Raw genomic sequence first — 12,625 nt, 5'->3', positions numbered from 1 at the left:
GCCTCCATCCATGTCCAGCATTTCTCCTCTCTCCCCTCCATCCATGTGCATCTCCTTCCTCTGTCTTTCCTCCCCTCTATCCATGTCCAGCATTTCTCATAAGTACATAAGTATTGCCATACTGGGAAAGACCAAAGGTCCATCGAGCCCAGCATCCTCTTTCCAACAGTGGCCAATCCAGGTCACAGATACCCGGCAAGATCCAAAAAATGTACAAAATATTTTATACTGCTTATCCCAGAAATAGTGGATTTTCCCCAAGTCCATTTAATAACTGTCTATGGACTTTTCCTTTAGGAAGCCGTCCAAACCTTTTTTAAACTCCACTAAGCTAACTGCCTTTACCACACTCTCTGGCAACGAATTCCAGAGTTTAATTACATGTTGAGTGAAAAAAATTTTCTCCTAGTATTTTTGGAAAGCGTGAATAGACACTTCACATTGTTAATATATGGCCTGGCTTTAGATCTACCACTGGAATAGTGATGGGTAAAGCTATGCAGCCTAGAAAAGTACTGACTAGGCCAAAGAACAAGCAAGTGATTTAATATTTGAGAATCTGCAAAAAGCAGGTCTGAATAATGGTACAATTTTTAAATCAAATATAGCATCTGTAATGAAAGATCAGATGAATAAAATGGAGCTTATTAGTTTTGGTATACAATGATACAGAGGTAATACAGAGTTCATGAGATGGTATGAAAAGTATGAAAAGTATTGCAGCCGGAAGATGTGAAACTGTTATCTCAACGCTTCCCAAAACATGTTGATAATTAGCAGTAGCTGAGAACGGAAGGAGGTGGGCACATCAGACAGCAGACCGCGTGGGAAAGTATGATCTCAGAAAGTGAGAAAGATTAGGAGCAAGGTTTCTCACCATTCACTTCTATGGAGAGGTTTGTGTATAAAAGAGGGGAGATTTTGCCTTAGTTTGGAACTCCTCCCCAACGCTTCTCTCAGACGGCAGGGCGCTGTGCAGATAAACCCAGAATCTGATGTCTGTATTTGTATCAACTTGAAGACTTGTGTTTGGGTAAGAAATAAAATGTACCTATCTATCTAAACCTATCTCTGTCTCTATTTTTATTGATTCTATCTTCTCTTGACCTAACATTTAGCCTAAGGTAGATCACATACAAGTGACACTCAGTTTTGGACAGAAAGCAGTAGTTATGGGAATTAGTTTTCAATTACGGCTCCTAATGCCACCCCAGAACAGACCCCCTTATGATTGGGTGACAATGGAGGTTAGAGAAACTATACAGAACCTGATATATGAACTAAGTACCTTTAGTCCCCCGTGTGACGGAGTCAGAAAGAGGTCTACAAGAGGGGGAATTTAAACAACATCTACCCATTCAACTCCACTCATTATTTTATAGACCTCTATCATATCTCCCCTCAGCCACCTTTTCTCCAAGCTGAAGAACCCTAGCCGTTTTAGCCTTTCCTCACAGGGAAGTCGTCCCATCCTCTTTATCATTTTCATCACCCTTCTATGCACCTTTTCTAATTCCACTATATCTTTTTTGAGATACGGCGACTAGAATTGAACACAATATTTGAGGTGCAGTCGCACCATGGAGCAATACAAAGGCATAATAACATCCTCATTTTTGTTTTCCATTCCTTCTCTAATAATACCTAACATTCTATTTGCTTTCTTAGCCGCAGCAGCACACTGAGCAGAAGGTTTCAACATATCAACGACAACACCTAGATCCCTTTCTTGGTCCATGACTCCTAACGTGGAACCTTGCATGACGTAGCTGTAATTTGGGTTCCTCTTTCCCACATGCATCACTTTGCACTTGCTCACATTAAACGTCATCTGCCATTTAGACGCTCAGTCTCCCAGTCTTGTAAGGTCCTCTTGTAATTTTTCACAATCCTCCCGCGATTTAACAACTTTGAATAACTTCATGTCATCAGCAAATTTAATTACCTCACTAGTTACTCCCATCTCTAGGTCATTTATAAATATGTTAAAAAGCAGCGGTCCCAGCACAGATCCCTGGGGAGCCCCACTAACTATCCTTCTGAATCCTTCCCTATTTTCTATCTTTTAACCAGTTATTAATACACAATAGAACACTACCTCCTATCCCATGACTCTCCAATTTCCTCTGGAGTCTTTCATAAGGTACTTTGTCAAACACCTTCTGAAAATCCAGATAAACAATAATCAACCAGCTCACCTTTATCCACATGTTTGTTCACCCCTTCAAAGAAATGTAGTAGATTGGTGAGGCAAGATTTCCCTTCACTAAATCCATGTTGACTTTGGGGCTCATTTTCAAAGCATTTAGACTTACAAAGTGCCATAGTAATCTATGGAACTTTGTAAGTCTAAGTGCTATGAAAATACGCCTCTAAATCTCATTAATCCATGCTTTTGAATATGCTCTCTAATATTCTTCTTTATATAGTCTCTACTATCTTGCCCGACACCAACGTCAGACTTACTGGTCTATAATTTCCCGGATCTCCTCTAGAACCTTTTTTAAAAATCGGTGTTACATTGGCCACCCTCCAATCTTCCGGTACCACACTGGTTTTAAGGATAAATTACATATTACTAACAATAGCTCCGCAAGTTCATTTTTCAGTTCTATCAGTACTCTGGGATGAATACCATCCGGTCCAGGTGATTTGCTACTCTTCAGTTTGTAGAACTGCCCCATTACATCCTCCAGGTTTATAGAGAATTCATTCAGTTTCTCCGACTAGTCAGCTTTGAATACCATTTCTGGCACCGGTATCTCAATCAAAACTTCCTCGGTGAAGACTGAAGCAAAGCATTTAATCTCTCCGCTACGGCTTTGTCTTCCCTGATTGACCCTTTTACTCCTCGGTCATTTAGTGGTCCAACCGATTCTTTTGCCGGCTTCCTGCTTTTAATATACCTAAAAAAAATTTTATTATGTGTTTTTGCCTCCAACGCAATATTTTTTTTGAAGTCCCTCTTAGCCTTCCTTATCAGCGCTTTGCATTTGACTTGACATTCCTTATGCTATTTCTTATTATTTTCTGTCGGTTCCTTCTTCCATTTTCTGAAGGATTTTCTTTTAGCTCTAATAGTTTCCTTCACCTCATTTTTCAACCATGCCAGCTGTTGTTTGGTCTTCCGTACTCTTTTTTTAATACACGGAATATATTTGGCCTAGGCTTCCAGGATGGTGTTTTTGATTAGGATTCACGCCTGCTGTAAATTTTTGAACCTCACAGCCGCTCTAAGTTTTTTTTTCACCGTTCTTCTCATTTCATCATAGTCTCCTTTTTTAAAGTTAAACACTAACGTATTTGATTTCCTATGCATACTTACTTCAAAGCTAATATCAAATCTGATCATATTATGATCACTGTTATCAAGTGTCCCCAGCACCATTACCTCCTGCACCAGATCTAGTCCTTAGTGGAGCGCATGGTCTAGAATTTTTCCTTCTCTTGTCGGCTCCTGTACCAGCTGCTTCATAAAGCTGTCCTTGATTTCGTCAAAGGAGTTTACCTCCCTAGCATGCCATGATGTTACATTTATCCAGTCAACATCGGGGTAATTGAAATCACCCATTATTATTGTGCTGCCCATTTTGTTTGCGTCCCTAATTTCCTTTAACATTTCTGTATCCGTCTGTTCATCCTGGCCAGGTGGACAGTAGTACACTCTTATCAGTATCCTTTTCCCCTTAAGAATTTCAATCCATAGTGATTCCAAGAAGTGTTTTGTATCCTACAGAATTTTCAATCTATTTGATTCAAGGCTCTTCTTAATATACAAGGCTCTCCTGGCAGAAACCTACTTCTACAAACTCCTTTCCCTTTTCACCCCTTCCTTTGCTTCTGATTCCCTCCTCCATCACCTACCTGTCCCTAGCCTCAAAGATCCCATCTCTTCTGAGATCTTCCCATTCCTTTCACCTTTTCCTACCCAATTCACACAATTTCTCTCTCTCTCTCTTTCTCGTTCCTCAGAGCCATGTTCTTAGTGCCAGGGACAGAAGTGTATTGCTCCCCCCCCCGCCAACCCTCCTGCCTGCTCTTCTCCCTCTAATCTGATCACTAATCAGTACCCTGCCCCCTTCCCCATAATCTAAATGATAGAACAGCATTCTTCCTGGCTTTTAATCTTATAAGCCCATACTTTAATTTTAGTAATTTTCTCACTACCAAGAGGCTTTGCACTTGGGTAGCTGCCACTCTAATTCATCCTTACTTATGGCCCCTGCTCCTCCTCCCTTCCCATTAAGATCCCATTCCTATCCAAAACAATATTCTGGACACACATGAATTGTCAGAAGACTGTTTTATAAAGAACCAAACTAATTTACATTATTTAATATGCAAATCTACTCAGATGTTCCAAATTATGGCCACAGAAAACATTGAACAAAATAATAAGATCTGCTGTCAGAGAAAATGACTACTTATGGCCAAATGTTACAACACAATAGCGGAAAAAGCCTCAAAAAGCTTCTAGGTCTTGAATTGACCTAAAGAAGCTACATCAGATCAAAAGACCCTGCTTTCATCATAGGCATAAAAAACCGCTACTGCTACACTATTTGAATATTGTCAATTTTACTTAATTTTATTAATTGTGCTCAACTTATAATAATCTGTATGTTAAATAAACACCACACTTATCTTTGCGGTGGGTGCTTCATAACAATGGATAGCGTGAAAATGCTGAATTCTTCCCTCTCCACCAGTGCGGGGCCGACGATGGCCAGCGTTTCGCAAGGCTGCTTCAGGGTCTCTAACGCACTATCTACAGAAGAAATATTTGACATTAAAAATCATGCTGAAAATAAATCAAAAACAAAGAAAATCATAAGAAAACCACACACTTACTAGGACGAGAGGTCAGCTCAAATGCTACGCTTTCCTAGCAGTTTACTGACAGGCCAAAATGGCTGCTTTATGAAAAAACTGACGTCAGACGCTGTTAGGTCGAAAACACCAATAGGAAAGCTCTAAAAGAAATGACTCCACTCTACCCGATGGTTTAAACCTGTCGGGTGCAGAGAACGTAATTTAAATATCCATTTTTGCTCATATTGCAAAAGAAGTTTCTGATAATCTCCACCTCTTTTAGTCTGATAAATAGATTGAAGTACCACACATCTAAGGTCTTCAAAGGTATGTTGATGGGTATTGCAGGTTAGCGTATAGCAGGAGTTTGAATTTGAAAGAACATCTCTGTCCAGCTGTTTTGCCATCTACCATCAGACCTTCCGATGAGATAAACGGTCATTGGAGATGTGGTGACTGTAACTACTGTTCGATTATGGATGAGACTCGTGAGTTTACGAATTCCACTGACAATAAGACATACGTACTAAAACAAAGCACCAACTGTAGATCAAGTGGTGTGGTATATTGTCTACGATGTCCTTGCAATATGATTTATGTAGGGCAAACGAAGAGGATGTTAACAGCAAGTTTGAGTGAACACAAAAGCTCTATTCGTACTAACCGAATCGGGCTTCCAATAGCGATGCACTGCAATACCCATCAACATACCTTTGAAGACCTTAGATGTGTGGTACTTCAATCTATTTATCAGACTAAAAGAGGTGGAGATTATCAGAAACTTCTTTTGCAATATGAGCAAAAATGGATATTTAAATTACGTTCTCTGCACCCGACAGGTTTAAACCATCGGGTAGAGTGGAGTCATTTCTTTTAGAGCTTTCCTATTGGTGTTTTCGACCTAACAGCGTCTGACGTCAGTTTTTTCATAAAGCAGCCATTTTGGCCTGTCAGTAAACTGCTAGGAAAGCGTAGCATTTGAGCTGACCTCTCGTCCTAGTAAGTGTGTGGTTTTCTTATGATTTTCTTTGTTTTTGATTTATTTTCAGCATGATTTTAATGTCAAATATTTCTTCTGTAGATAGTGCGTTAGAGGCCCTGAAGCAGCCTTGCGAAACGCTGGCCATCGTCGGCCCCGCACTGGTGGAGAGGGAAGAATTCAGCATTTTCACGCTATCCATTGTTATGAAGCACCCACCGCAAAGATAAGTGTGGTGTTTATTTAACATACAGATTATTATAAGTTGAGCACAATTAATAAAATTAAGTAAAATTGACAATATTCAAATAGTGTAGCAGTAGCGGTTTTTTATGCCTATGATGAAAGCAGGGTCTTTTGATCTGATGTAGCTTCTTTAGGTCAATTCAAGACCTAGAAGCTTTTTGAGGCTTTTTCCGCTATTGTGTTGTAACATTTGGCCATAAGTAGTCATTTTCTCTGACAGCAGATCTTATTATTTTGTTTCACAGAAAACATTGGCTAAGTATAATGCACATCCAAAGCAAAAAAAAAAAAAAAATCAATCCTAGATGACTAACTACATTAGGCAATTGACATCCTGTGCTTAAAATTTACTTGAGCTTATATTTTCATACCAGTTCTACCCAGTAAGGCTCAGCAAAATGTTTTAAAGCAAAGAAACAACTCCAAAATGAACAAATCAATAAGAAAAGCAGAGCACCAAAAAAAAAAAACCCCCAAAACAAAGAAGTGTGATAGTTGGAAGCAGGGAAATAATGACAACTACCATGCAAAGGAAAACTATTATTCCAAACAATGCTAAATTCCAAGAGCCTCTTGTGTCTGGTGAATGTTCCCTAAGGAAGGCAGCTTAGAGACTTAATCAGCAGTCTTAAAGGAAAAGAAGCAAAAGGGGGGGGGGGGGGGGGGGGGGGGGGGGGAGTCCAAGACTTACATTCTCTGCCCCGGATACTGCCTCTCCCTCGTCGAGTGGAAACCCCATGCCCTCGACTCACTTCTCGTTCTCCCTTCTTTTCTCTGTTCTCTTTATTTTCTGAACTTTCTTTCCCAGGAACTTTCTTCTTTCCACCTACAGTTTCCCATGAAGTCTAATAATGAACATGGGCAGACAAGACAAATGTAACACTGAGAAAAATAGTAAGTAAAAAAATTTTCTATTGAAAACTGACAATTTCATTATTCAGTACAAAGCAAATATTTATGTTTCTTAATTATTAAGAACCTCCCTACTGTATTGCTATAGTAGAATTTGACTTCAATAACCAAGGCTACCAAGGAACTGTAGAAACCGTCCATTCAATTTATTTGTCAACTCAGTGCTTTTTATTTAGAGCTACTTTTAAGTAAATCCACAAACAGTATTTTTAATAATCAAAATAATTTAGATTACTGGGCACCCTGAAAGCAAAGTTACTTACTTGTAGCAGGTGTTCTCCAAGAATAACAGGACAAGTATTCTCGCGTCTGGGTGACAATGCCAATGGAGCCCCAGTGCAGATACTGTCCAGCATTTTATGACTTTAAGAAGCCTTTGGCAGGCTCCCATTGTACACACACGAGTGCTTTCCACCTGCCCACGTTGTACGGAACCCACAGTTGATTAAAAAGCATAAAGAATGTAACTCCTAGGGAAGGTATGTGAGAATACTTGTCCTGCTGTCCTCAGAGAACATCTGCTACAGGTGAGTAATTTCACTTTCTGCAAGGACAAGAATGACACAGTTTCTGAAATCCCTAGATACCAGACTCACTGAAAACAGCAGAACAATATGGAATGCAATGGCAAGGCCAATCAGAACCAATAATACCAACAACAAAATCAGGCCTATTGTGAAGGAGCAGCTTTGAACAGAACTGCCTAGGAGGGTAGAGTTGGATTCTAGACTCCAAACAAATTATGTAGAATTGTCTGATCAAACTGGCTGTTGCATAGGGTAGTCTGCTCAAGGCAGTAATGAGATGTAAACATGTGACTGAAGACCACATTTAAGACAAATCTATGAAATGTAGGCTGACCTCAAAATGGGCTACTAACGTCGCTATGGCTCTGACATTGTGAGCCATGATATGATCCTCGGGAGTCAGTCCAACCTGGACATAAGTTAAAGAAACAAAACGCCAGGTGAGTTTTGTCTGCTCCAGGTAGGCTCGATTGCAGTCCAAGGTGTGTGGCGCACTTTCGCCAGGATGGGCATACAGTTTCAGGAAAAATGTTGGACAAACAATTGATTGGTTAAGATGGAACTACTACCTTAGGAAGGAATTTAGGATGCGAATATAACAACATAAGCGTTTTGGCATACTGGTATAGATCTATCAAGCCTAGTATCCTGTTTCCGACAGTGGCCAACCCAGGTCACAAGTACCTGACAAGATTCCAAAACAGTGGAATACATTTCATGGTGCTTATCCTAGACATAAGCAGTGAATTTTCCCCAAGGCCATGTTAATAGCTTATGGACTTCTCTTTTAGGAAGTTATCCAAACCTTTTTTAAACCCCACTAAGTTAACTGCTTTTATAACATCCAAAGTGTACAGAGAACTACTCTGCTATGATGAAACTTTGTGTAAGTTTGATCTGCTACTAGGACCTGAAGCTCACTGGCTCTGTGAGCTGAAGTGGTATCAATACGACATTCCAGGTGAGGTACTTCACATGACAGAAATCAAGTGGGTCCTATTTGTTTTGAAAGTATTTCCAAGTAACTTCAAGTATCCCCTAGTCTGTAATTTTTTTAAAAGTAAAAAACTCGATTCACTTCTACTCATTCTACACCACTCAGGATTTTGTAGACCTCAATCGTTATCTCCCCTCAGCCGTTTCTTTTCCAAGCTGAAGAGGCCTAACCTCTTTAGCTTTTCATCCTATGAGAGGAGTTCCATCCCCTTTATCATTTTGGTCGCTCTTCTTTGAACTTTTTCTAATCCTGCTATATCTTTTATGAGATACGGCGACCAGAACTGTTTGCAATACTCAAGGTGAGGTCACACTATGGAGCCATACACATGCATTATAGCATTCTCGTTCTTATTTACCATCCCTTTCCTAATAGTTCTTAGCATCCCGTTTGCTTTTTTGGTGCCACAACACACTGGAGAGAGATTTCAGCACATTGTCTACACCACCACCTAGATCTTTTCTTGGGTGCTGACCCCCGAGGTGGACCCTAGCATAAGGTAACTATGATTTGGATTGTTCTTCCCAAACTGATTAATTTGCATAATGACCACATTAAATTTCATCTGCCATTTGGGATACCCAGTCTTCCAATTTCCTAAGGTCTTCCTGCAATTTTACACAGTCCACATGTGTTTTAACAATCTTAAACAGTTTTGTGTCATCTGTAAACTTAATCATTTCACTTGTCATTCTGATTTCCAAATCATTTATAGATATATTAAATAGTACCTGTCCCAATACAGATCCCTGCAGCACTCCACTCAATTTTCTTCCCCATTTCCTTCGGTTCACGGTACTATTAGGTCAAGAGACCCATTTCATTTGTGTGAATTTAAATATAGAAACACTCCCTCCGCACAACAGGCAAGAGCATTCTGAATAATGGCAATTACTCCTGCTACTCTCAGCCTTGATCTCATAAAGAGAATAGTAAAATGTAATCTGTTAGCCCACAGAGGTAGCTCTGAGGAAGGGCTAAATCATTCAGCACATACTAGTGCCAAATTATGTAGACAAGCTACACAATGGGTCCAGGGCTGGCTTTCGATAGACTCCCCTCTAATTTATTCATTCTAATGGCATTCGTAGCTATTTACAAGGAAGAGCTATATCCTGACAACCAAGGACTGTGACTGCCCACCACTAGACAAGCTGACAAAAACAGAGGATAGTTTAGCCTCACAAGGAAACGGAAGCCACTCTTAAGCAGAGATGTTATCTTTGTGCTGGAGCCCATGAGATATGGTGCCAAAAAGAAAGCAAAAAGCTAAGCCTGTACCAGCTCAACAGCAGCACAACGGACGAAATCAAGGCTACTGGAAATCCATTGTCAACTAAGGAAGCAGAGCAGTTCAGATAGCAAAAGAACATTTTTTTTTAACTCGAAACCAAACAAAAAAGTGAAGGAAGATGGAGTAAGGAACTCGGTACCACTAAGGAACATACCCACTGCAGGAAATTATGAAGGAATTGCAGTTCCCCTTACTCTGTATGATTAAAGACAGAGAGGGAGTGAAGGAGGTGAGGGTGGGGGAGGGACTCGGCACCACTGAGTGCCACCCTAGCTCCAGAATTGAAAAAATATAAATAAGAGGAACAAAGCTTCCTCAAATATAAGCCCTCTTGCTTAACCAACAAAGTTAGTCAACTAAGTCAGGAGCTGGCTGAAATGCACCACGGAAAAGCTGCAGTCCAACCACCATCCACTTGGAGACAGAAAAATATTGAGAATTCTGTTGCTGCACACTGCCCATAAAGGGGTGAATCACACAGAACTACTTTCTTTTTCTGTCTCCATGCACTGGTCAACAGACATGACTATTCCATTCGCCTGGACTGGTTTGGTTGGATGACAATGAAAAGGTTATTTTCATGAACTAAACTATGGAATTCTATCCCCAGAGAGCTACTTTAGCTGAATTCACATCTAAGAGTTCAGAGACACTGAACATTAGCAAAAAGTCAAGTCATTCACACAGAGATTATAACTGTTAGGAGATGAATGCTGTTTTAATCTATTTTGTGTTTAAGTTTTTCTTGTTTTTATCTTGATTTATTTATGAAACATTTTTAAGTTGTGCATTCTTAGATGGACTGTTACATAAGTTTATAGAGTAACTAACTAAATGTACTAATTTACCCAAATTAGAGTATTAAGGAAGAGGATGACAGTCCGTCTTATAAGAAGTCATATGTTACAAGCAGACAACCTCTACAGCTGATAGCTAAGATTCACTCGTAACAGGAAAGAATAGCGGTACAATTGATCTTTTTTTCTGCCATCTACTGTGCTAATATTACAATCAAGCCATTGCACTGTTCTTAATGTTGTTCATACTCAAAAATTTTCAATAAAATATTGAAAAAAAAAAGCACCTTAAATCAAGCACATTTGCAGAAGCAGCAGCAGCAGAGACTTTCCCAACTGTTCATAGAGGAGCTACAGATAAATTCCAATGAATACTTTATTCCCTCATTGCTTCCTCTGGATTTAAACTTGTTGAGTGCAGTACTTTATATTCTGACTAGACTGTTCTGCTCAAGAACAACACTATATAACCCATGGTTCAACTTCTTGTCCAGGCATCATAGAAGATAGAATGGAAACAAGAGACTTCACTCTCTCACTTATATAAAAATAAATACAAATAATTACAAATAAAATCTCCATATACAGAATAAGTAAAAACCATAGCTTTTCTAAAGGAAGAGGGCCTCTAATGTTAGTCCTCTGGATCTTAAAACTGCCTCAAACTTTTATACATAACCATAAGAAAAGATGCAAAAACAACTGAATTATACATAGCAGTGTTCTTACCGTGTCAGAATTTCCTTCCAGCAGTATGTTGATAGCTCTGTTTACATCCCCATTGCAATCGTGTAGTGCAACTATGCACTCATCCTGGTTCTTCCCCGTCACCTCCATAAGCTGCCAATTAAAAACGAAGCAAAATTTACAACATTTACATAACACATACTTGAAAAACAATCATATAATAACATCTGAGTTATCATTAAGGGGGCAATTTCCAAATGTCTGCAGGTAGTTGCAAAATCCATGGTACCTTTCCCTTGGGGCTTTCCACTAAATATCTAATGTAAAGTATACATGAACTCTGGGCAAGTCACTTAACCCTCCATTGCCTGCCGCATTGAGCCTGCCATGAGTGGGAAAGCACGGGGTACAAATGTAATTAAAAAAAAAAAAAAAAACTTTCCCTTTGAAAATTGCCTACAGATAAAAGTACCTACACAGATTGGCACCTCTTGTTCTGTGAAAATATTTCCCTTCAACATGTGCACAGTTTTGAAAATGCCAAAAATCATATGATGCATTTCCTCCACCCAGAAACACTTCCACTCAGGGCAGGTAAAGTATCTGCACTATGGACCACTGCACATGCCTTTTACCCACAGGGAGGGTGAGCAATATTCAAAAAGCCTTTTCTCTAGCATTAATGCCTTCTGAGCTACCCTCTAAATAGGCATATAAGCAAAACTTTATAAAATTTGATTTTAGTACTTAAAAGCCCTGCTCTACAACTGTTAAGTAAATATAGAACAGACCATTTGAAGAAATCAGATGAAACTAAAGTCATTCCCAGCTGCCTTCAAAGGGATTATGTTGTGCTACATTTATATCCACCTTCCTTGAACAAATTACAACCCAAAGTAATTTCAGCAAAAGTAATGCAAGTTCAAAAGTGCATACCTTAAGCATTGCACAAAGTGTGAAGGCCTCATACTTCATTCCTCTGGGGGCTCTGAACCCTTGGGCTTCAATGGACTTATTTCCCAAGCCCTAATATGAGGCTAAAATGTACCTCTTACCCTTTTCTCTAAAGCCCGAAACCTTACATGATCAAGTCTCCGGTCAGCTGCATCTTTATTTGGAAGCGTAATCACTAATGATACCAAAAGACTACTGCTAGGAATCAACCAGCATCATTCTGAACATGGAAGGCACCAAGGCAGGAAGTGGAGATCACTCTGCCCTCAAAGTCCCCCCCCCCCCCCCCCCCGACTCCTAGAGGTGAATGGAGGCCCTAAGGAAGGGACCCTGATCCTCTACTATGCAAGGGATAGAGACTGGGGGAATAGTCCTACATTTTAGCCCTATATCAGGGCTGGGGAGAGTAAGGAATGTCCA

General features: G+C 39.8%; 1 protein-coding gene across 4 annotated transcripts in view; it reads right to left on the bottom strand.

The window, feature by feature from the left end:
* Window positions 1-12,625, bottom strand: part of LOC115462835 (ubiquitin-associated protein 2-like) — a 473,475-nt gene that overhangs the window by 358,132 nt on the left and 102,718 nt on the right. For all 4 annotated transcript variants that reach the window (XM_030192869.1, XM_030192870.1, XM_030192871.1 and 1 more), the window contains exons 4-5: window positions 11,294-11,404; window positions 6,729-6,882 (exon numbers count right to left, since the gene is read on the bottom strand). In XM_030192869.1, the coding sequence (XP_030048729.1) occupies window positions 6,729-6,882; window positions 11,294-11,404 (265 nt within the window). The remainder of the gene's footprint in view (window positions 1-6,728; window positions 6,883-11,293; window positions 11,405-12,625) is intronic.

The sequence above is a fragment of the Microcaecilia unicolor genome, chromosome 2, assembly GCF_901765095.1.
Source record: "Microcaecilia unicolor chromosome 2, aMicUni1.1, whole genome shotgun sequence".
NCBI classification, from domain to species: Eukaryota; Metazoa; Chordata; class Amphibia; order Gymnophiona; family Siphonopidae; genus Microcaecilia; species Microcaecilia unicolor.
Note: the sequence above shows the minus strand (reverse complement) of the source record. Positions and strands in the feature narration are given on the sequence as shown.